The following is a 25,523-nucleotide window of genomic DNA, read 5'->3' as shown; positions in this document are numbered from 1 at the left end:
CTTCAGAGGCCCTTGTTATCCATTTAAGCTTTAGCTTCCATAACTTAATCTCTGGATGCCACATCTGTGTAGCACATCACATCTGTGTTCCCCTCAATATACCCAGCCTTGGTTATACCCTCCAGATAATTCCTTCTTATGTTCTAGTTTAGCCAGGTGTCTTGGTTTCGAAAGACAGTTGTCAGCTAAGGAAGGCAGGAGCCTCCCCTGAAATGGAAAATGTAAACCCTGCCCCTCTGAATTGCTATGAATTTTAAATTAAGGGGCTCTCAGGCAAAAACTATGGGAGCAGGAATAACAGTTCTTTATTAGGGAAGAAAATAAACAATGCAGTAAACTAAAACAACACCAACAGAGTCAGAACACAACCTGACATCCTGTGGGTCAGGGTGTTGGTAGCAGTCCAATGGAAATTGTGGCTGCAGTCCTCCTGGAGCATCAGGTGTGATTCTGTTGGAACAGGGATCCTGTAGAAAGGGTGTAGTCTTCCTCTGAAGATTCAGTGGAAGAAGCAGCTGTTCCTCTGGCTAATGCAGTGGAGACGCCATGCATGTGTTCCAGAATCTCAAGATTATATCTGAGTAGGAATGCTTGGCTCCTCCCTCTGGGCAGAGCATCTCACAGTGGGATGTAGTTCTTATCAGTCATGCAGTGACATTCAACAGCCTATTATCAGCAGATGGCTCCCCAGAGGGAGGAGTGGTTGTGGAAGAGATAAGGAAAACTGCCCACTTTACAGAAGACAGCTGCCATGCAGATGGCAAATAAAATACAGTTAGCTTGGCAATCCAGGACACCAGGAGTTCTCAGGAATTCCCACAGACGTGGCCATTTTTGCCTGGCTTGCTGTTCACTGGGATGGACTGCTCTCAAGCCTGGGGGAGGTGAGCCTTGAATATTAACTAACCTTCTTAGGCTCTTCATTCCAGAGCCTTATCGTTTGGAGTGCTTCTAAGCAGATGTTGAAGAGACTAGTCTACTTTTCTAAAGTCTAGAGTTGAGAACTGTCTTTTCGTCCTAGTTCTTCCTCTCAGTCTCCTGAACTTCACCATCTCATGGTCACTGCAGCTGAGGCTGCCTTTGACCTTGACAGTCCCAACAGTCCCAACAAGCTCTTTGGTTTTGAGTACAAGATCCAGCAGAGCACCTCTCCTAGTTGCTTCCACTATCAATTGGGTCAGGAAATTCTCATTGATGCACTCCATGATCCTCCTGGACTGATTATCACAGAATTGTTCGAGTTGGAAGGAGCTGCTGGAGATCTAATACGATCCCCTCCCAAGGCAGGGTCACTTAGAGCAGATGGCTTTTGAATATCTCCAGAGAGGGGGAGTCCATGTCCTGTTCCAGTGTTCTGCCACCCTCAAAAGAAGTTCTTCCTCATGTTGAGGTTACCTCAGCCACTCCTCATATGACTTCCCCTCAAGGCCTTTCACCATCTTAGTTTCCTTCCTTTGGATGCTCTGTATTGGCCTAATGCCCTTCTTACACTGTGGCACCCAAAACTGCACATAGGACTGGATATGGGGCCACCCCAGTGCAGAGCAGGGCAAGCCTCTCCCTTGCCCAGCTGGTGATGCTGTGCCTGATGCATCCCAGGATAGGACTGATCCTCCTGGCTGCCAGGGCACACTGGATAATTCTCATCCACAATCTCTCAGTTTGTTTATTTGTCCCTGGGTAGAGCTTGATACATTCCTGTTCCTCTCTCATGTAAATAGAAACTCCACTAGCTTGCTTCTCTGACATGTCTCTGTTGTTTCTAAAAAGGACATACCCATCCATGACAATATTCCAGTCATGTGAGCTATCCCACTATGTCTCAGCACTGCAGTGAGATCATGGCCCTGTGAACACACACACACACACACACACACACACATATATATATATTTCTTGTTCATTCCTCATGCTGCATCATTTTGTATACTGACACTTCATGGATAATCAAGGAATGGGGTCTCCTAGAAGGATGTGAGAGGACTCACCACAGCCGTAAGCACCTATGTTTTATGCTTGGATCCTCAACTCCAGGGGCAGCCAAGGTACATCTGACTCTGCAGTGGTTGCTATAACCTGCTTCCCAGGAGGAAGCAGTGGCACAATCGTTGCCATTTGCACCCTGCCTCCCAAGTCCTTCAGTTTAAAGCCCATCTCACCAGACTGGCCAGAGTGCTGCCAATGATTCTCTTGCCCATTTTAGCCAGGGGTAATCCACTTCCCCCATAACAGGCTGAAAATCATAAAAACACAACCCACTGTTATAGAAGCCAAAACCACCTTCATGCTTTTGGCCACAAACCCAGACACTGATTTGCACAATGTGTCTGTCTCTGGCTGTCCTGCTTTGTCTAACAGGGAGGACAGAGAAGGAGATGACTTGGGCATGGGGATGACATGTGGTATTTTATACCTACCTTGCCAGGGCCTTATAGTCTTCTTTGATCTCACCTATTTTTTGGCATGTGTTGTAGTGTGTTTTGTTAATTTGTTCAGTTTCTCCCCTATTGTTCTGTAATGGTTGTGCCCTCCCAGTTTTTCCCGCCTTAGCCCTGTCAGTTATTCTGTTCCCATGGCAACTCCCGCCACTTGTTATGTCAATCCCCTCTGTTATGTAATTTCCCCTCCCCTCATTCCCTTTTATGTAGACTTGTTTCTCCTCCCTGGGCCTAGTCAATCACTCCCTACCCCTCCTGCTCCTCCAGAATCTTCTGCTCTCAGGGAGACTTGATTGGCTTTGGCTCCGGGCCCCTCCCTTATATTGTATCTATTGGTCTTCCTTTAATGCCTATTATCTTAAGATCACTCCCTTGCACTCCCCTATTGGTTCTTATGTAATCCCCGCCCATGTTTTCCTCCCCATATAAAACCTTATTGCACGCCCCCCTCCCCCCGGGTTCGGGGTCACTCCCTGGCTGAGGCCGGTTAGCTTCAATAAATCTGACGGTCCCCAGTGAGTGTCCAAGCTCTTTTCTCTCATCGACACAGCAGCGAATCCGTCCGCCACGAGTGCAGCCCGACGCCACAGACGCCGAGGGGTGCTCGTCCAGTTGCAGTGGGCTGTTGGCCGCCCCTCCTGCTAGCCGGACTCTCTACCGAAGGCCACCTCGCTGCAGGCATGTGGCACCACCTGTACCCATATGAAAAAGTGATGGGGGTAGTGGTGTATGACAGGTCAGGGTACCCTCTTGGCAACACCATGGATCCCAGCTCCTGGAGGGCTGGCAAATGGACAACTCAGTGCCCACTACAACCACTTGATTTTATTTTTACAGTAATCACAATGCACTGCTGGTGAGGTTCTCTTTGTTGGCCTTGCTCATGGACATCTAAAGCCTTTAAAGCATCAGATTTGTATTTTTGGTCTGCAAGTTGAAGGCTGGAGATGGAATTGGAGGCCTGCTTTTGTGGGTCCCCAGGGTGCAGGGTGCCTCAGGCTCAGTGGTATCCACAGTGGCTCTGAATCCACCTATCTCTGCTTCAGCCCCTCTATATACTGCACAGCCAACTGACTGTCTCTTGTCATTCAGCCACCTGCTGCAGCTGGTCATCCACCTGTGCACACTTTGTACAGGTACCAGCCTTTTCTTCAGAAGTACCTGGAGTATCCATGGAAACCACCTGTACTGACACCTGCCTCACCAGTTCTGTCTGCAGGGAAGCATCAGACTTCTCAGGGGCTGTCTCAGTAGACACACTGGCTTTGGCTCAGGAATGCCCACCATTATGGCAGAGACCTAAAGCACTTAGTACTTACCTGAGATGTGGATCTACTTTTAGTTTTATTATTAATTATAATTACTTTGTTTTCCTGACAGCAGTTAACAGGGCAGTTGAAGTCCCATTCTTTGGGCACTGCAATTGTTCTCATTTACTCCCTAAGAAAACAGTTAAGCCTGGCATTTGTTTATGTGCTGTTTTCAAAAAGAGTGGCTTAAATCAAACCTCTTTTCTTAGTGTGCTTTCCTATGCTCTGAGCAGAAATCAGTCACAAACATGTCTTCCCAGGTGAAGCTGCTAATGAAAAAACAGAGGGCAAGTTGCTTGACCTTGCATCACACTGCAAATTCAAAACAGATTTGGGATGATTGAGTTTACACCCCTGGGCTGAACCAACCTTTTCCACTCTTGCTGGCTAGCAGATATTCAAAGCTATGGGAAGGAGAGGACCTGTAGCCTAAGGACTCTGAAAGCAAAGCAAAAGGGAGAGTAGGCTCTTTCCCAGCCAGCCTGTGCAATAGTGGAACTTTGTTTTATGGGGAAAATATGAAGTCCTAAATACTTTTCACTGGTGCACAGTGAAAAGAATAATTGTAATAAACGAAAATATAAGCTTGATCACATGAATTAGGTGGTGTTGAAACACTGGAAGTAATTGCAAACTCAGATTACAATAGATCAGGTTACTATACTGGCAGTTACAGAAACAGCTATTTTGTGCTACTGTATCCTTTGTTTGGGGCACAGATTTTGTATCTGTAACCAATTCATTTCAAAACAATACTAATCTGGTGGTGTTCCTGATGCCCCCCCTCCTGGCAGAGCATCCTTCCCTGGACTGCTCTGCTAAAGCCTTTAGAGGCAGCTCCTGGTCAGCCACCCTCCTCCTGGAACCCGGCCCATCTGCCGTGTGGCCACCAACCACCAAGCACAATTGTCATGTCATGGTCTCCAGAGTAAGTCAAGAATGTCACCTCAACTGCATGCCAATGCAGCTATGGGTGAGTGTGGCGAAAGGAAACGCAGTGCTCCTGTGAAAGTAAGTTTACGGAATGAGTTTTTCTGAAATATAATACACAGTCATCTGAAGCAAAATCATGTCCCACTGTCAAGACAAAGGCTATGAATGGGTGTTGTTTGTCCTTACTGTTTTGATCAAGTGGTTAAGGAAAAAAAAAACACCCCAAAACCAAGGGTGCTTACTGAGCTGAAAAAAAAGTAGCTTATTTTACTGCTGTTTAAGTCTCAAGCCAGCTGTGCAAGATTCAGCCCTAGCCAGAAGATTACTTTCTGTTTCTCCGCTTGACTCAAACCATCCTACTGATAGAGCACAGGCACCTGCAGGTCACATTTTTCATCTCACTGATGAGCTCACTCAAGTAGAATTTGGAAAAACACTTGGCCTACAGAATTTTATTTCTGTTGAGAAAGAAAACAGAAAAGTAGGTGAAACATGCAGGTGAAAGACCACAGTTCTGTAGGTACCTGAAAAGGACCACATTTGAGGTACAAAATCCACGGTATACTAGCTGTCTTTATACAATGAAACTTGGAAGGCTTAGATAAGCTAGAGATGTTCTAAGAGCTTCCAGATATTCAGGTTACAATACATGTACTACCACGCAGCAGCTACTCAGATGAGTTCTCCTCGTGACACTTTTGCTTCAAAGCAGAGAAGCACAAGCTCTGTCCTAAGCCAGATGGTTGAGTAAGACTAAACTATCACACTAGAGGTTAAATCTGGACATGTCCTCTCAGCATATTTTCTGAAAGAAGGTTTTAAAGATTTTTCTGTGAATAGCTGTCTAAAAAGAAGGGGGTGGTGTTTTTGAACCAACATCTGGTCTAAGAAAAGAGGCAATGAACAATTTTGTAATTATATCGGAAACACTTCATCTACAATAATTAGAACATTCATACAGAAATTTAAGAGTCAGCTTGAAATAATGCACACAATACATTCATTGCAGAATATCCTAGATGCAGTGGTTGGTTGCATTCACTAGCCTTCTTTCCTCTGCAGGATCACATATACCCACTAAGAGGACTGGTGCTGCTCTCCACAACACACCAAGGGTATCTGATTTCAGTAATCAGGGTGGAAATCGAGCTTCACCTAGCAGCACTCTGACGTTCCGAGCCACCTGCATGCTGACAACACCTAGAGGATTTTACTGATGCACAGCAGCCAAGGCAGCTCCAAGCACGCCCTGGCTCCACAGGCAGTGTGGCGCAGGACAGCAGCCAAATGGGAGTCACTGATGAAACAAAGGAAGCTCCATACCTAGCTCTGGGGTCAGGACCAGTGCTGGCAAAGGAAAGGACTATCCGACCTCATGTGGAATAGCGTGGAAAGCTTGGGGATCTCCTGACATTAATGGGCCTGCGAAGATTGATCACATCTGTGTTAGCCTCATCTACCATGTGTGTGCATTACAGCCAGGCCCTGTTTAACAAACACTACTACAAGCCCAAACATTATTATCCTAATTGTACAAAACTTTACTACATCTTACCATGGATTATAAGTACTTGTGCATACTTTATTCACAGAGTATAAGATCTAGAATTTCTAAAAAGCACACCACAGAATCTTAGTTTAAGCCTGGGCAATTGCACACATACAGGAATTACAAGGTTTGGAATAAAAGACAAGCAGGTAAGGGAGTTTTCTGGAGCAAGAGGCAGGGGTGAAGTGCAGTCAACTTCATTTCAGCTTGTATCCTGGAGCTTTATACAAATCGCAAAGTCAGTTTAATTACTTAGTTTATTTCTTTTTGCTTTTAGAAATGACTATGGCTGGATAGAACAACAAATAGCAGGTGAGGGTAAACTGCTTGTAGTCCTTCACTCATCCACTACTGCATACAAAACAAGCATCACAAGTTATTCACTGGCCCATTTATGATGTCTGGCACTGAACACCACCTCTAGGCTGATGCTCATCATCTTCATACACTTCTCCATTATAGTGGTGTTTTCGCTTTTGAGACGGATCGAAGTCCACTAATTCCACCTGTTCCATTTCCTCGGTTTCTTCTATCTCCTGCCTTGTAGGTAGCAGTTTTTCGAGTAAGGACAGCTTATCTGAGGAGAGGAAGCCACTCTCTGGGAAAATCACCTGAAATCAAGAGCTAAGGTTACTCAAGTCTATCTGAACTGTTTTTTCATTAGGTCAAAGAGACCTACAGGTTAAATATCTGTCAAAGTCAGGTCTGTCGTCCTAGGTTACTTAAATTCAGAGCTTAATGTCAGCATCATTAAGCTGGTTTTTAATGCCTGCATGAAGTTAGCTTCTAACTCTGGCAACTCAATCAACACCTTTATTCTTCTGCCTCAGGCTGCCCTCTAGAATCAACCACAAAAGCAAAGCAGAAATGTAATACAGTAGCACATATTACTACATATTTATAATAGCATATACAACTACATATTCAAATATATATATATATAAACAAAACATCAACATTAGAGATATGGTTAAATATATTCTAAGCTGTAGCAGACAGGCCTTACAGCTACAGCTCCCAGTATTAGCCTCTCCCCAGAGAAAAAAATCAGCATTTTCCAACCTACTCTTCTGCTCCAGTGCAGAAGTTGAAGTTACTCATGCATCCTTCCTACAGGGCAATAGAAACTAAACAACATGTCAAGCAAATAGAAATTCACAAGGTTGCTGAAGAAACTCCTCTGGTACCTAATGTACTTTGAGGGCACAGTGTTCCGGAAGTTTTCTCTGTTCTGAACTATAATTCTGAGGGGTTCCATGTTTCCATCATTGTAAAGAACAAATACCAAAACAGGATATCTGATTATTGGTATCTCTTCTTGACTGAGGTAGTGCTTACTGGTTGAATTTTGGATGGATGTTCGGTCCTGAAATGCTGCGGAAGTGAGTTGAATCACTTACCCTGAATTCTATGATCAGACGTCCTTTTTCATACGGTCTGCGATAGATTGGCATACCTTCATTCAACACACACTTAATAGCCCCATGCTCAACAACCTGGCCTAAAAAAAAATAAACAAAAAATCACCAAAAAAGGAAGAGAGCCATGCAAGCAACAGAAGCAGCTTTTGTTATAATTCCCTTCAATATTTATGTAGCTTTCTATATTGTGGTTAGGCAGCAACATGTAGTAGTCTAACAGGAACTTACTGCCTGGTAACATATCAGCAGGAAAGCAGATTGATGTCTCCATTACATTCCTGTAAACCTTGTTATGCTTCCCAAAGGAAGCATACTTACAAATTTATTAAGTGCTCCATCGCTTCCAAGGCTGAAAAAGTGGTTTTCAGAGACCCACGGCCTTCAATTCTCATGAGATATCCTCAGGATGCAAGTATGTCCATGAGGTAGGGTCTGTTACTATGTCACGCAAAGAGAAAGTTACTGCTGACTGCTATGCAAAAATCCTTTTTTATTTTAAGATTTGTACTGCAAAGACTAGGGCAAAGAATTTGACACCAGCACACATCCCATTTACATCAAGATGGGGTGCTTCTGTTCCTTTAGATTTCCAGCTTACATTCACTGTATGCAAGAATTTCCAACAGAAAGCAAACCAACTCTTACCAGGATGGGAGGTAATAATAATAGTTCTGTTATCCAGAGTTGTGATGGGCTTTTGAAAGCCACATAGTGCTTCAACCAGTTGAATATCCATAGACAGAAGTAGATCTTCATCTCGTCTAAGGCAGAACCAATCAACAACAGTCACAGTGAGAAATAGTACAAGGATCATGCCCAACTTCAGTATTTAAAATCTAGAAATTACAATAAGCTGTAATTATAACAGAAACCCAGGCAACTAAAAGCATACCAAATATTAATGTAGCTCCTCAATTACTAGAATGATGCTCACTCTGAGAGCCATTACGATTATGTCAGGCTATCTAAAGTGTTACAAGTGTTTATTGAGAAGAAATAATACAGTAAGGCCCACTGGCATCCAGTTTCACTTCACTGCTCATTCCCAATTAAAAAAAAAAATTCTCAGCCTCATAAATACTGAAACTGGGACAATTAATTCCTTTCTTTGTGTAGATAAATACAGTCTTAATTGCACTAGTTTGCACTACGGTGATCTGTGACACCTTCAAGATTTATTACCAGGGTAAGTCTGAACAGGTGATGGCCACTTTGGGTAATGATACAAGTACCTTTGACACAAGTACCAAGAAGTATCTGGAATAGATAGTGTTAATTACTTTAACTGTGTTCTGACTTCAGTATGACACTACTAGTTCAAAGTTCTAAGGCTACAAAATCCTTCATCTTATTCAAAGAATATAGAGCACTCACCCTGTTTTTAAAACATCTCTGACAGGAGACTTGAACGAAAAGCTAATTTTAGACTCTGGCAGGAGAGGAGGAACATCCCACTTGTGCGAGAGCATGACCTCAGCATAACCCCACAAGACCAGTAATATCAAGTGTTATTGAAGGACACTAGAACTGAAAGCACTGGGCAGAAGGACAGACAAAAATAATGTAGCAGCATTTTGACTTCAGGTCCCAGGAAACCATGAGAACAGTTTGGCATATCTGAATCAGTGTCTGGTTTCACTGGAAGTTAAGAAAAATCAGCTGAGTAAGCAGAAGTGATTCTTAACCTGTGAGCTCAGTGTTCCTTGGCACAGAATTCTGGCACCAGCTTCAAGAGCTCAGCACCATACATGATAGTGAGGTACACCAGCTGCAGGTTTCCCAAGAACCTTTGGCTCACTGTTCCTATTTACAAGCACAAGGTCAGTGATAAGTGCTTTCTCTAAACCCACCACTTCCTCTGTAACTGCTCTGAGCAGCAGCAGTGAGAAAACAAATGCAACACAGTTCTGCAAGCTCATCAACGGTGCTTTTAACCAAAATATACTGAAGAGACTAATTCCACAAACAGTAAAACTACAGAGGGAGGTATGCAACACCCAGCAGTATTGCCTGGGAGCATGAAATAGTTGAGATGTGGTCAGCGCTGCTTGAGTCACTTTTGCTTTCACAAGAAAAGCCAGACAGGACCAATTATGCTGCCCATAGCACTTGGGCAGGAAATGAAGTGTGGCAAACCATGTTTGATCACAAGGGTGCACGCTATACTGAGTAAATTTGTCCTAAATAAGATCCACAAACACATATGCACACACTCCAAGTTTTCTGTGTCTTGAGGCCATGCGGACAACAGTGGACTACATTAAATGACAATTTTCTGAGCTAAATAATTGAAAGCAAGGAAACAGTCACAAATATTCAAAACTACTATAAATCTCAGTATTCCAATGAGTTCTTAAAATTAAAGATTTGTAAACTCTTAAATGTAACTGCTTTTGTTTGCCTTCTATTCCCTTCTGCTGCCAAAGCTCACAGGAGATTACCTCATGCTATCAGAACACAAGTGGCCAGACTAGCTGCACCAGAACTCACCTCAGCACTCCTCTGACCACCCAGACAAACTCATGGCTGAGTGACAGTCATGTGATCCTATCTCCTGACACTCCAGTACCTACAAGATGAGTGGTAACCAAGGAAGCACGTGGAAAAACATCACAGGAGATAACATAAGAGAATTCAAGTGTCTTTACCTTGTAAATACAGAGTGGTCTTTCTGATCCAAGACAATAATAATATCCCCGGGCTCCAGACCTGGCTCTTGGTCCCCTTCACCATGGAATGTTATTTTCTGACCATCCTTCATTCCTATTGCACAAAGCAAAAACATTTTTCTTATTTTTAAGATAAAAGCACCAACAACAAACACTTTTAGAGGCATGAGCTGGTATCAAGATATCTTCAAGCAAGAACATCAGGATTTCCCTTGAAGGATTTGTTTTTATTTTTTCTTTTAATCCACTCACTTGTTCAACCGATCTTAGCACTGCTAACCTGAATTCAGTCTCAAGACCATCAGGTTTAACTGTACTGCCAAAAGAGCCACCAACATAAAGTCCTGAAGGAAAATATCATCAGGACAGTTTTCATTATACACACAAATACAAAGAAGAAATCAGAAACACTGTGTACAAACTCTGTTCAAGAGCAATTGACTAGTCAGGTTCTTCAGTTTCATAAATATGTGGCACATCTTATGAAGCATCATTTCAGTGCCTGCCAAGTAAAAGAAGCATTCCCCATGGACTGAAAATCTCCTGTAAGAAACTTGTTTCACCCACACAAGAAGTCTATTGAACAAACATACTAGCTCTCTAATGCTATATGAGTCTCTTTTCCCTTCCTTCTAGAAAAACATCCTCATATGTTCAAAGTATCAGTAATATATATCCCTTCTAGTCCTCATATTTACTACTACTGTAGGATTTGGCCTACAAATTCAGGCATTGCATAAGCTCTGCTTACACTTCACACAAGTAACAGCTGCAGGTCACAATCACGAGCGAGTCTCTAAAAGTCATGTACTTGTCAGCTTGCTCTGTCCTACAAGCTGCACTACTCCACAGGCTTCTCCCACCAGCCTCTGGGCAGCCCCCTCAGCAGAAATGCATTTGTCACTCAATACCATTACCTTCACGCATCACACTGAGGGTCTGTGTATTGAGCTGCACTTTGACAGGAAAGGAAGCAGTACCTGCGCTGGGCAGCACTGTCAGGGGTGTGTAGCCAACAGAGTTCTAAGCACGAGAGGCTTAGCACTGTCTCTGCACCCTATCACTATAGCAGACCTGGTTCCCCTTCACACTGAAACACAGCGGAAGTGATCGGAGTCTGCAGGGTTTTGCTGCAGGCAGTGAAAATTGATCAGACTACCTGATCACAAACTGGCCTTAGAGGGACCTGAAAAATAATTCACTGCTTACAATAATGTAAGTTTCAGAATTCACTCTTAGTTATGTGCCAGGCTTAAGAAGTGAACACAGATATAGCTGACCTTCCCTAGAAAACAACTCTACTTTTTGTAAGACAACAATAAGCAATTTTGCTATGTATCCAGCACTGTTACTTACCAAATTGACACCAGGTATTTGCTAAGGCTTCTGTTTTAGTGCTGCAAAGTCAGTCAGCACATTCAAGTTCAATACTTCACCTCAGTAACACACCTCACCTTTGTCAATGTGAACTTCCAGGATCTTCTTCTCCCGAACAATTTTTCTGCCATTGCAGCTCTTACACCGGTCCTTGGGGCTGATACGCTCCCCATGCCCCTGGCACTCCATACACACAGACTGGATCTGCTGCACCATTCCTGGCCCAATCTGGTGAATTCTGATCTGCATGCCTGTTCCCCTGCAATTAGGGCAGCATTCTACTGCACCTTTCTTACCACCACGACCTGAGAACAAAAATTGGAGACAGGTAGTTATATGCTACCAGAAAAAAACCCCAAAAGCTTTAGAAACATATTCTCTTTAGTTTCAGTTTCAACATTACCTTCACACTTGTCACAGATGACATTTTTCTGCAGTGCAAGTTTTCTCATTGCACCATTGTACATATCTTCCAAACTTACTGACAACTGGTGGACCACATTTTTACCTGTAAAAGAACAAATATTTATTCAAGCTTAGAAGCTTGGTCTTCACATCTCCCTGTCAAGCCATGATAAGCCAAGTCTCTGGGCTTTAGCATCTTGTTCCAATAGAGCTTTGTCTTGTTTTGCTCATATTAGTCAAAAGCCCCTTCTCAGCTGCTGTCATATTAGGGAACAGTTGTTATGACTGACTCTGGCAAAGTCAGAGGAGACCTTCTGGAAAAGTACAAACAGTGAAAGCAACAGAACATACAGAACCTCAAATGTGTAAATTTTATAATATATATATTTTATATATATATATATATAAAATATATATATATATATTTTATAATGCAGGACCCTGGTTTCAACAAAGTCACCAAACAGATCTCCTACAAACAAGTGAGAGACTCTGTTTGGAATCTCCACTTCAGCACCTTCCTCCTCTCACCACGTGACCTTCTGGAACCAGAAATGACCAACTATATTTTTACTCTCAGGAACTCCTTAGCACTTCAGCTGCTGTAGGCTTAGTTATCTAAAGGATGCTGAGCTCTGGGTTGTTACAGACTCTTAACACTTGGATAAAAAACAATTTTTCTTCCCCTTCTCACCAGATCTGCACTAAGAGGTGATGGGGTCAGCACTGCTCTTAACAAGTTTAAAGTTCTTCCCAGCGTGATTAAACTGGAGCTTAACTTCTGGGTAGCATTTTACTGCACCTTCAACATAATACCAATGCACAGTGCAGAACACAGAAAAGTTTCACAGACTGAACTGGATCTTGATGTCAAGATAGTTGCTTTTACATGCTACACTTACACTAGCTTAGTTAATAAACCATTTTAAGATACTTTACCTTTCCATTTCCTATTTTGTCTACCAGCAGCTGGGCTTACACTCAGCTAAAGGTACTCCGAACGCACCTGGTTGGCGATTAACAGAGGACAATGCACGGGAGACCAAACTACCACTGCACCAACCACACGCCCTCCCTCGGGGTTTCAGGCGTTAAGGGAAAACAGTTTTCTCCAATTTGCAGATTAACTCTGTAACTTCAACTAAACTCTGTTTAAATTCCCAAATCTATGACATTCTCTTCAAAGAATCTGATATCCCCGCCGACATCTTACCTCGCCTCTCCCTCTGCATCCTTCCCCCGCCGCCGAAGAACATATCGAATATGTCCATGGGTGACCCGAAGCCGCCGCCAGAGCCGCCCTCCTTGATAGCTTGCTCGCCTCCTTTGTCATACAGCTCCCTCTTCTTCGAGTCCGACAGCACTTCGTAAGCTTGCGAGATCTGCTTGAACTGCGGAAAGGACAGTCACCGGCACTCAGGCACCTGCGGCACCCCCGGCGGGACTCCCGCCCGCCCCCCCCTCCCGGCCCGTCCCGCCGACCTTCTCGCCCTCATTGGGGTTCTTGTCCGGGTGGTACTTGAGCGCGAGCTTGCGGTAGGCCTTCTTCAGCTCCTCGGCGGACGCGTTGGGCTTAACGCCCAGCACATCGTAGTAGGTGGTCTCCTTCACCATAGCGGCGGTGGCGGCGGCAGGAGGCCCCCGGGGCGGCGGACGCAGATCCCACTCGGCGCTGCTCTGATCCCGACTCTTCTGGAAACTTCGGGCCGGTCCCGCAGCCCCGCCGCTTAACAGCCGGCCCCGCCCCGGAAGTCCTGCCCCACCGCGCGCCGGGCCCGGGCGAGTGGCCCACCAATGGCTGATGGGGAGGGGAAGAGGCTTGGCCAATCAGCGCGCGCCTCCGCCGCCCGCATTGAGCGCTGACCCCGCCCCGCGCGGGCTGTGGCGTCCCTGCCCAGCGTCTGCCTCGCCCTGCGCCTGCGCGCCGGGCTGCTCCCGTCCTCGGAGGCACCGAGCTGCACCGGATACGGGGCGCCGCCGCCTTCCCGGCACTGCTTCCCTCCTTTCCCCCCCTCACACGACGCGCGCCTGGCTCCGCGCCGCACAGGCTGGTAACCGGCGGCCCGGGCCGCTTCACTCTGCTGCGCCTTTGCCTGGACCCACTGCCCACCCCCGGCTCCGCGGGCCCAGTGCGCCTGCGCTGGGCCACGCGGCGTGGCGGGAGCCTTTACTTGGTCACGTGGGTGACACGCTGCAGTATCTGATTGGCTGCGGGGCGGCGGCGGCGCGAACGTCACCCGCGCGGTAAGGGGGAGGGGTCCGTCCCGGCGTTGCCATGGGAACGGGGCCCACGGGGATGGGTGTGCCCTGGGAATGGGTGTGGGGATGGTGGGTGTGCCGTGGGGATGGGTGTGCCGTGGGATGGGTGTGGGGATGGTGGGTGTGCCGTGGGGATGGGTGTGCCGTGGGATGGGTGTGGGGATGGTGGGTGTGCCGTGGGATGGGTGTGCCGTGGGATGGGTGTGGGGATGGTGGGTGTGCCGTGGGGATGGTGGGTGTGCCGTGGGGATGGTGGGTGTGCCGTGGGATGGGTGTGGGGATGGTGGGTGTGCCGTGGGGATGGTGGGTGTGCCGTGGGGATGGGTGTGCCGTGCGGATGGTGGGTGTGCCGTGGGATGGGTGTGGGGATGGTGAGTGTGCCGTGGGGTGGGTGTGGGGATGGGTGTGGGGATGGTGGGTGTGCCGTGGGGTGGGTGTGGGGATGGGTGTGGGGATGGTGGGTGTGCCGTGGGGATGGTGGGTGTGCCGTGGGATGGGTGTGGGGATGGTGAGTGTGCCGTGGGGTGGGTGTGGGGATGGGTGTGGGGATGGTGGGTGTGCCGTGGGATGGGTGTGCCGTGGGATGGGTGTGGGGATGGTGGGTGTGCCGTGGGGATGGGTGTGCCGTGGGATGGGTGTGGGGATGGTGAGTGTGCCGTGGGATGGGTGTGGGGATGGGTGTGCCGTGGGGATGGGTGTGCCGTGGGATGGGTGTGTGACAGTGCCGGTGTTACACCGGGACGGAGCCTGGCTTTCCGCGGGCATGAGCTCTTCACCGCAGAGCTGGGAGGAACAGGGCTGAGCGCCGGGCAGGGTGAGAGATCTTTGCTGTTCAGGGTCAAATTGATGTAAACTTGAAGATTTCATAGCATGGTCCGTGTGCTGAGTGTTGCTGGATGGAAGCTGTCCCGATTTCTCTCATCTCTTGTCTTCTGCTGCTCTCTCTTGTTTTGGTGGTTAATTTCTCGGGTGAACTCTGATCCAGTGGGAAACAAATTGAGCTTTTTTGTGGCTAGGCTCTTCTGTCAGACAGAGGAGTCCCATTAAATCCAATTGATTTTTCCTGTATATGGTTCACGGATGTGAGAATGTACAGTAGTGTAGGAAGGAAAACAGGATTGCCCTTTCACCAGCAACCTGCTCATAGATTATGCAAGTGCTGGTGACATGCTTTGCTTTGAATTTCAGAAACTTGAACCAAGTTAGCAGAATTGGTTCAGCTAATGGATGGGCTGGCGCCAGAATTCATGGACCCTGTTCCACACGAAGGTGGCCCTCGGGAAGTAACACACTGTTTATTTTGCTCTATAGCTCAGTGATGCGTGTGTGCTGGCTTGTGGACAAAGAGAAATGCGCTCAGCGGGTGAAACTGCCACACTTGGAAGCTGTGGTGGTTGGGCGTGGCCCAGAGACCGGGATAACGGATAAGAAGTGTTCACGGCAGCAAGGTAAGGTGATTTCGCTCAAATCCTGCTTTCCATGTGCAGAGCAGCTCAGCTTGCCTCGTTCCTCTGTGTGGTCTGCACTGTGGCCTGGTTCTTGAACTCATCAATCCTTTTTAATAAGCACTTACAGAGATCTCTGGGGCCTAAAAAATCAGAGACACCCAGTGACAGGACATCCACCTCTGTAAACTAAAGCTTTGAATCTTAATGTGAGTTCCCAGGCCAAAAGTTGTGTTTCACTGCCTGCATCCCCCTATTCGTGAGCAGCATTTCTTCTCCATAGTATTCCACCAACTGATTTTTAGCATGACTTGTTATTATATACATAAAATAATGTGATGTTGGAGAATATATGAAAATGCCTATCACCTATACAATGCTGCACATCTTCCTTGCTTTATCTTCTGTGCCTCTGGACACAGTCTTGCTCTATGCCTTTTTTTTTGTCCCAGAGGGCTGGTAAGAATGTCAAGAATACATATAAGACATCAACAGAATCCAGCTTTGTTCTGAAGTAATTCTACCCTTGGCTCAGTGTGTGGGTTGGCTCTGTTTTACCTGTGGTCCTGGAAAGAAGAGATGAGGCAGAAGTATTCTTGGCACACATTCACAAAGATCAGCTCCAGAAAGAAACAGCTCTTCAAAAATAGGAGTGTTTCCTGCACTGGGTGGTTCAGCAGAGTTCTTTTTATTTGCATGGTTTTGTGACACTTTGTTCTTTCTTTTCCAGTTCAATTAAAAGCAGACTGTAACAAGGGGTATATCACAGTTAAACAGGTATGTTTTTATGTATGGATCTGCAGTGTTTCTGGCAGTTGTACTTACTGGGACAGTTGTACTTAGCTCCACAAATGCTCCAGATGGTGATAATGATCACTGGGTCTGAGGGACCTGAAGCTTTCTTATCACCAAGGGAGGTTAGAGCAAGTGACCCTCAGAAGTGAATGTTCTGCTTTGTGCATCTCAATGAAAGGCTGCACTATTCCTTCCAGATACATTCCAGTCTAAGACAGCCAGACTTGCGGCATCAGGGAATGCTGTTGTGAATCCTCAGTCACTTCTGTTGGGTGCTGCATTTGAGAGACTTTGGACTTCTTCTACTGAACTTGTTTATCTTTCTCCTGAGCCTTAAACTTCATAAGCTGAGGCAGCCCTTTGTTTAAGATTGAACTTCTTGTGTTAATGGGACTCCCCAGCTGTAGAGTATTTTATGGGTGAGCTCATAGAGCTGGAGATGTGGTTACTTATGGGAAGAGATGGGATGAGAGACAGCACTGCTGGAATGCCCCTGTTACCCGATGGATGGTGGCAGGCCTACTCCCTCATGTGCACCAGACCCAGTATCTCTGAGATACTATGAAGGGAAAGGTCTGTGGTGCTGGTGTTAGTTTGTGTGTGTGTGTGCCCACAGCATCAGCCTGTGCAGACAGTACCACAACATGTTGTACCTGCCGAGGGGTCACACTCCTCTCTCAAAATATCTCCACAGCCCACTATGCACCGGCACCTGGGGGTATCTGGTGAATCTGGCGGAGATATCTAGGACAGTTTCTCTCAGAAATCAACCCTAGTCATGATTTGAATATTGTGTTACTGGAATCTCAAAACTGAGGATACTTTCTGGTGGTGGGTGCTAGCATGTTTTTGCTGCCTGTTGAGGAGTTGCTCCCCAGGTGTGTGGCACAAGGTTCTAGTGATCAGTTGTTTGATAATTTATTCACTCATGGGAGGCATCCTTGACCTGAGTGAAACTGCAGAGCTGTAGACTAAAGAGATCCTGGCTGGAATCAGGTGTGTGCTTCATTGCAGTGAATACCAAGTGAGAGGTGTAGTACCATCTTGTAAAGCATGCAGGTATGGCAGTGACAAAGCTAACAAAAAGTTTCTCTGACTGAGTTCATCAATCACAGGAGAGAGCTGATTTCCTAAAGCCCGTTTTGTGAATAGATATTAACCAAAAGCATTTTGCTGAAGACTCCTAATTTTTGTAGGGTCACCCACATGATGATGCAAAATTCAGCTATCAAGCAATCACTGTGGGTTGCCTACATCACAACACCATTGCACTGAAATAATTTGCTAAAGCTGCTGTTACTCCTCAGAAATAATTGCTGCTGTTATTAGTTGTTTAATAGGTTGCTAATTTGTGTGGGAAGTGCAGCACAAGTGGTGCTGAAACTGTGTAACTGCTGCAGACCAGGCTCCCTCTGACACAGGCCCTAAGGCTGTGTGCTGACAGCCGTGACTGCAAGACTGGGACAGAAGCAGATGTCCCCAGATGTCCCCAGTGCTGCACTGCCTGGTCTGCTGAAGCGCGTTGATGTGGGCAGGGTGGGTGGTGAATACAAAATGCATTTTCTTTCCAGGATAATGGTATTCCAGGAGAACTGAACAGAAGTTGGCAATTCCACTCACAACATAATTTTCTACTATTTTTTCCTTTTTCTGTCTACCAAAGATAGGGGTCAACCCAACTAGTGTTGATCTTGTGAATATTGGCAAGGGTGAAGTGGTGAAAATGAAGCCAGGCCAAGTTCTGCATATTGTAAATAACCTTTACCCCTACACGGTGCAATTTGCTGAAGAGTCTGGGAAAGCTGTTCCAGAAACAGACAAGATGCCACATGAAGGCTCCTGTGAGAATGATGATATAGAGCTTGTGCCCAGAAAAACAATGAAGTTGGAAGTGGTGGATACACAAGGCAGTTCTACAAATCCAAAGCTTAGCAATACCAGTGTAACTACACATGAAGGAACTTTGAGCAAAAAGGTGAGTGTGTTGGTATTAGTACTTGTGCTGTTTCTTCTGGGGTTGTCTCCTCCATGAGGAGACATGGTCTTTTGCTTTTGTGGATTCTGCTGGTGAGAGGCATCTCGGGTGAGCACAGATCCTCAAAGTATACAGAGCACGAGAGGTGTTGTGTGCTCCTGACATCACCCATGCCCTGGGAAAGTTACTTGGGACCCATGCTAACCTGATCTGAGAGTTAGGTATGTGTGAGGATGAGCAAATGAGGATTTAATCTCTGGTTTCAGCTGCAGTTTCTGCTAGAAGAACAGTCCACGTGAGCTCTATTTAGCTGCAGTCACCCAAGGACACTGTCCGGGCTCTTGAGTGGTTATCTAAAAGCAAGTGCACAGAGAACAGAACAACCTGAGAATTTTCTTTTAAAAATTTGTATGTTTATAATTGCATGAAGCTTTTTTTCTCCTCCTGCTTTGTTCATTCCGTATGGCAGAACCATGTTTACATTAGTGAATGTTATCAGCCAGAATCTTTGAAAGGGAGTTTTTAGCCCTGTGACATGGACAAAATAAAAGACCTTAATGCATTTGGAACTAGTGCAGTGCTGAAGGAGAAGGCACAGAAATGCAACCCCTTAAGACAAAATGTTATTCTCAGGTTGCTGTGAGTTAACCACTTATTTAATTTGTGGACTTGGGCTGGTTACTTTAGGGCCAGATTTGTGGTAGAATGAGCAGGGAGATGACAACTCACACTATAGCCCTGCCAGCACTATAATAATGTTTGAATATCTTTCTTTGTAAGAATATGATGAATGTTATTACTGCTCCGAATAGTTAAAACATCTGTTTTGAAAAAGGTGCACTCAAGACACACCTTCTATTAGGTGTTCAGTAGCAAAGTTAAGAAATAGTTTGTGTTGATCAAAGGCTTGATCTCCCCATGCTGATTGTTTTCTCTGCAAGCCACTGAACAACATAAAAAAATCAATACATCTAAGGATAAGGCCACACACTGCAACTACTTTTTTTCTGTGCAGAGCAGTATGGGATAGGACAGTTAATGGACATCTTTGTTCTTTCTTTGGTTCTTATGATCCCTGAAGCAGAGGGCCTTGTGCCATGACACATGCAGGCAAATTATTAAATTTAAACACATTTATAGTTCCCTGCTGTTGAATTTCCAATGTTTGGAAGATTTAACTTTCCATCTTCACAGTATCTTGTTAAAAGTTTTCAAAAGTAGCTTTTTGGGGGCAGTTGGAGCAGGTATGTTGGCATTTTATAGAAGGGAAATAATTGAACTCTCATTCAGCTGTTATTGTACTGCTGTGTACAAATGAATATTCTTTACTGAATCCTTTGAAGTATATAATTGAACGCTTAATTGTCTTACAATTTATTTTTCCCATTCTGTACTATAGGAACATTTAGGACACTGGAATCAGGGTCTAAAGAGCTCCATGCAAGATCCAAAAATGCAGGTGAGAGCTGTATACTTGTACTTTACAGTAGATCCTGTCTCATAAAGCTAAATGAGCTTTCTTTCTTCCTTCTGCAATTTGCTTTAACAGTCTGGTTAATCAGTGGAGTCCTGCATGAGGTCTGAATTGTACTTGCATCTCTCTGTAGTAACATTAACTTGGAAGTCCCTACTGTACTGATTTCGTAGATTCTCATTGTGTTAATTTCTTTGAGCTCTCTGCACTGTGAGATTTGGCCAACAGATTTCAAAAACATTGATGGGATAGCAGGAGAGCTGTGCAGTTGCTTTGTTTCCTCAGGGAAACCAACTAAGTGTTATCATTTGAAGCTGAGCAAGCCACAGGGGTTCCCATTCTCCAGCAGTCAGTGCTGTGTTGTTTCCTTGTTTCCAGCAAGTTCTTAACTTTCATGCCTTTATGTCAGCTGACACGATCTGACCTCTGGCCTCACTGGGCCCCTTCAGGTGACGATCACTGTTAGGCTGAAGATAATTTAGAGTCATAGTGTATGTTGAGTTGGAAGGGACCCATCAGGATCATTGAATCCAACTCTTAGCCTTCACAGGACATTCCCAGAAATCATATCATGTACCTGAAAGCTCTTCTTGAGTTCTGACGGACCTGGTGTCATGACAGGTTCCCTGGGGAGCCTTTTCCAGAGCCCAGCCATCCTCTGGGTGAAGAACCTTTCCCTGATATCCAGCCTAAACCTGCCCTGACTCAGCTTCAGGCCATTTTGTCAAGTCCTGTCACTGTTCATGAGAGTGAAGAGGCCAGTGCCTGCTGCTTCTTGTCCCCTCACAAGGAAGTTGTAACTGCAATGAGTTCTCCCCTCAGTTTCCTCTGGGCTGAACAGACAAAGTGACCTCAGCTCCTCCTCATATGTCTTCCTTTCAAGGCCCTTCATCATCTTCTGAGCCCTGCTTTGGACATTTTCTAAGGGCTTTATGTCCTCTATTGTGTCACTCAGAACTGCCCCCAGCACTCGAGGTGAGGCTGCCCCAGAGCAGAGCAGAGCAGGACAATCCCCTCCCTTGCCTGGCTGTGATGCTGAGCCTGATGCACCCCAGCACACGGGTGATCCTCCTGACTGCCAGGGCACTGCTGGCTCATGTTCAGCTTGACATGAACCAGGACCCCCAGCTCCCATTCCATGGAGCTGCGCTCCAGTCTCTTGTTCCCCAGTCTCTCTCTATGTCCAGAGTTGCCCTGTCCAAGGTGCAGAATCGAGCCCATTACCTTGTTAAACTTCTGCCCAGCCCTCAATTTGTCCAGGTCTCTCTGAAGGGCTTTCCTGCCTTCAAGGGAGTTGACAGTCCCTCCCAGCTTAGTGTCATTGGCAAACTTGCTTTCTGTTCTTTCCAGTCCTTTGTCCAGGTAATTTATGAAGCTGTTGAAGAGCACAGGGCTGAGATGGAGGCCTGTGGAACCCCACCAGTGACAGGTCACCAGTCTGATGTCACCCATTCACTGTAACCTTTTGTGCCAGACCTGTGAGCCAGTTCCTTGCTTAGCTGATAACTAAACAGAAGGCTCCTGTTTCTGGATTGATTTTTCTTCTAATACAAGTGTGCAGTGTTGAATTGCATAGATTTACAGGAGAACTGGATAGCCATTGTCCTAGAGTTGCCAGCACTTTCAAATGAGTCTATATATAGGGAATGATAAAGCCCCTATAGAGTACATTCTTCTTCCATACTTTTTAAACATGAAACCTTATTTTTACCCCTGAAGGAGAATTCTGTATACTTACCAAAACCAGGCTTTCTTGACCCAAAATGTAAGCAGGTTTTAAAACTCTTTTTTTAATGTTAGACACAAATACCTGTTTATGAGTGAAGGTTAGCTTTATTAGTTGTAGTTTCAATCTGAATACACAAACAATAGAACTCCTATCTTTTATTTTTAATCAAATATTAAATAGCCATATTTCTTTTTTCTTGAACTTGAAAAGATTTGAATGTGATCCTGTTCCTGTTGGCAGTAGGAGCAGACAGTAGTATGTGTGTATAAAATATCTTGCTGCTGAAAGAATCAGTCCTATGATTTGTGTGCCAATAGAACTCTAATCTTCTTTCCTGTAGAGTAAGACTGATCTGTATATAAACATCCAAGACTTAATTAACAAAGGTGACAAAGACATCATCCATCTCTCATCAGCTGGTGCCCTGCTAAGAGACCAGAGACACAATACACAGTTTCTGCGTCACAGCCTGATGGCTTTTTATTGCTAGGTTCTCCCCACTGTTGTCCACAAACTTCCCAACCATTTCTCTTCCTCAGCTGCCCTGAATTGTTGCAGAACGTAAAACAAAATGAAAACAGGAAGAAGGACATGATAGACAGGATTCTGTTCTCCTTCTTGTGAGTGATCTTACAAAGCAGCACACTGGGTAGGATGAACTGAAATAGCCCAGACTTGAATATTTTTGTCTTTGTAATGCTGGTGGAGGTCTGTTGCACACTGCTGTTAGCACATCTGAGATTTGTGCTTCACTCTGGAAATTTGCAGCCTAGTACATTCCAACATATTCTGTATTGAGCACTGTGGTTTTGTTTGTGACTGCAGAGCTTGAGCATAGCCTGATGGAAGTAGAGTTCCCTAGGCCTCACTGATATCTCAGTCCAGGTGATTTTCTAAAGTTCATATACTGCTGTAGTTATGGTTAACTTACTGGAAAGTAAGATTAGAAAGCTTTTGCCCCTTTTATAATAAAGTATATGAAAAAGGATGCTGGAACATCTTTCCATAGCTGCCTGGTATATGTTATGGAAGAGGGTACTTATCCTGGAGCAGCTTAATTCCAGCAAAAGTTTTCACTGGATAGCATCTCTCCACTAAATATAGTGCTTATAGGAATAATATGTTTAACTTTCAATTTTACAGTAATCTTGTTATTTCGTTTTTTTGCAAGGTTTACAAAGATGAAAAGATTGTAGTCATCAAGGATAAATATCCCAAAGCACGTTACCACTGGCTTATCTTACCATGGGACCCTATTTCAAGCCTGAAGTCAGTCACCAGGGACCACCTTGCACTTCTGGAACATATGCATGCCGTTGGGCAAAAAATGATTGAACAGTGCCCTGCCCGAGAGAGCCTGGAGTTCCGACTGGGTTACCACGCTATCCCCAGTATGAGGTAAGACCTAGAGGAGTCATGTGGCGGACATGCTGTTGTTCCAGTTACACAGATCTGGGGCTAAATCCATGAGGAGATTTGGCATTGCTAAAGAACAGGCAGTCCTCCTCAACACTAGAGACAGCTTGGTGTGCAGTCCTTTGCCCCACGCTGCTGTGTAGATCCTGAGGCGCGGGGGAAATGCTTCTTGGGCTTCTCTAGCAGAAGTTGGTGCCTGGGGCTGTGGGACGCCTGTGGTCCAGCCCCAGTGACAGAAGCAATACTGCCATTGCTAGGGCATCCCGCTCCCAGGGCACCAGCATGAGATTAGAGACTGACTCCTAGACCTGTTAAGGCTAGGAGCAAGGATTTGAGTCTTGTGTCTAAGTCCAGACCTTAGAGTGTCCAAGTGTCTGTTGATACTGCAGTCAGTTGTTCTCCAGTTCTTGAATGAAGTTTTTGAACACTGATCAAGTCCCATTCAATTACTCTACAAATAATAAAACTTTGGTTTATTATTAAATCTTTAATAAACCTGTGGTTTGCTAACACTACTGTCTCTGCCTTTTTGGAAACTAGCAGGAATATAGACTGCAGTGAGGACCAATGGAATATGCAGACTAGTGACCCTGACTCTTTATAAGTGACATGCTTGGCAAGAGACAGTGCTTCCAGAACAGACTGTGTTTCTTCTGTCACAGGGTCAGGACTGACCCACAAGGCTGGCACCCTGTTGAATCATGTTTGCAACTGACGCAACTGCAAAACAACTTTGAGCATTAACCATCTTCTCTCATATCTACGTTATATTTTTTTTCCAGTCAGCTACATTTGCATGTAATCAGCCAGGATTTTGATTCTCCAGCCCTGAAAACCAAAAAGCACTGGAATTCTTTTACTACAGACTACTTCTTAAACTCTCAAGGTAATGATTAGAGAAAGTATTTCATAACATACTTGCACATTCTGGCTTCGGGCTTTTCTTCCAAACAAATGTGCAAGTCATACTTGCATACAAATTATTGCAGTAAGTGAAAGATTTTATTTAATTTAAGATATTGGGGAGTAGCACTGAGTAAAATTCAACAAATTTTGTGCCTGGTTTAAATTGGAATGCAGCAATGACATATTGTGCATGCAAAACAATGCACAGAGATTTGCAGTGTCATGTGTTTCATGACACCATGTGGTCTCAATACCTATGGTCTTTTTTATTTTTTTCCCCAGATGTGATAGAGATGGTAAGAAGCAAGGGAAAAGTAATGGTGAAAGACCATACCTCTGAACTTCTCAAACTCCCCCTCAGATGCCATCGCTGTAAACAACAGCTGTCCACAATCCCACAGTTAAAGGAACATCTTCGGAAACATTGGCCAAAATGATTTTGCAAAAAATAATCTTTCAATCTGTCTTCAGATTTCAAGCCAACACAAAGACGACAAAATGTTAATGGAAATATATGTTTATTAACTAGAGTGACATGTTGTAATGTGGGGAAAAGTGGCCTGGAAACAGCAGCATACTAATTTAGTAATAGCTTCAACAAAACCTCAAGCCCTCTTCTTCCTTCCTACTGAAAATGTAAATAAAGTGACTTCTGAAATGGAAGCTTTTTGGTTGCAGCTTTATTGTCGTACAGTCGCACCAATCTGTAAGTGAACTGAAGTCTGGGAGAAGTGCTTTGTTTGGATGAAAGGATTTATTTTAATTCAGAAGCTGAACTGAGCCCAGATCTAGGTTTCTACTGAGAAAGAAACAATGATCCAGAGGTCTTTCTCTTGACATTTTCTGCTTACCACTGAAGTTCCTCCTATGTGTTAATGTTGCAGGCACTGGTGTGGCTGACAGAATGTACTGTCAGTGGAGAGGCAGGAGCAGCAGCTGATCACCCCCGCTTCGCTGAAAGGCCTGACTTCAGGTTCAGTGCTGCTGAACTGCCCCTCAGCTAGGGTACAGCCACTGCTCAGGCTCTAAGTGGACCAAAAAGCTCATTTGGGTACAAGGATGTATTTAAACATTTTTTATGTAATACATTTGTAATACACAATGACCAGCTTTACTACTTCCTAGAGTAATAAAACTATCAAGGTTTGCAGTTGCTTGTCTGCATATGTTGAGGTTGTACAGAAATTCTGTGGTTTAATCCTGTACTGTTTTTGCAATCAGGATTTTAGTGAGCCTCTAATAATTTGATTGTTGTCAAGATGTGAACTTCCAGAAGCAGCAGGACAGTACTAGTAAAAATCTCTTGAGTCCAGATCTGGTTTGTACAGTTCAGCTTCATCTTAAGCCCAACTTTGAGTTAAGTAAGATGCTCTCTGGGTGAAATGGCTTTCAGTAAAAGAGTGCACAGAGCTTTTGTTACAC

At 45.0% G+C, this 25,523-nt stretch overlaps 2 protein-coding genes across 4 annotated transcripts; one reads left to right on the top strand and one right to left on the bottom strand.

Moving 5' to 3' along the window:
* Positions 1–6,242: 6,242 nt before the first annotated feature.
* DNAJA1 (DnaJ heat shock protein family (Hsp40) member A1) lies at positions 6,243–13,841 on the bottom strand. Its single transcript, XM_058043332.1, has 8 exons — positions 13,585–13,841; positions 13,316–13,493; positions 12,101–12,205; positions 11,775–12,002; positions 10,300–10,414; positions 8,297–8,412; positions 7,631–7,731; positions 6,243–6,841 (listed from the first exon to the last, which is right to left on the bottom strand). The coding sequence occupies exons 1-8, from the start codon at positions 13,714–13,716 to the stop codon at positions 6,623–6,625; spliced, it is 1,194 nt and encodes a 397-aa protein (XP_057899315.1). The 5' UTR covers positions 13,717–13,841; the 3' UTR covers positions 6,243–6,622.
* A 178-nt stretch (positions 13,842–14,019) lies between these two features.
* On the top strand, positions 14,020–24,764 carry APTX (aprataxin). 3 transcript variants are annotated; one of them, XM_058043336.1, is made up of 9 exons: positions 14,907–14,959; positions 15,084–15,175; positions 15,673–15,809; positions 16,537–16,583; positions 18,265–18,576; positions 19,976–20,035; positions 22,951–23,177; positions 23,978–24,081; positions 24,384–24,764. In XM_058043336.1, exons 3-9 carry the CDS (start codon positions 15,680–15,682, stop codon positions 24,536–24,538), a joined length of 1,035 nt encoding a protein of 344 aa, XP_057899319.1. In that variant the 5' UTR covers positions 14,907–14,959; positions 15,084–15,175; positions 15,673–15,679; the 3' UTR covers positions 24,539–24,764. The 3 variants fall into 3 exon arrangements, with proteins under 3 accessions (XP_057899320.1, XP_057899319.1, XP_057899317.1); XM_058043337.1 differs by lacking the exons at positions 14,907–14,959; positions 15,084–15,175 and adding an exon at positions 14,020–14,346; XM_058043334.1 differs by lacking the exon at positions 14,907–14,959 and having other exon boundaries at positions 15,034–15,175.
* Positions 24,765–25,523: the final 759 nt, after the last annotated feature.

The sequence above is a fragment of the Melospiza georgiana genome, chromosome Z, assembly GCF_028018845.1.
Source record: "Melospiza georgiana isolate bMelGeo1 chromosome Z, bMelGeo1.pri, whole genome shotgun sequence".
In the NCBI taxonomy this organism is placed as follows: Eukaryota; Metazoa; Chordata; class Aves; order Passeriformes; family Passerellidae; genus Melospiza; species Melospiza georgiana.
Note: the sequence above shows the minus strand (reverse complement) of the source record. Positions and strands in the feature narration are given on the sequence as shown.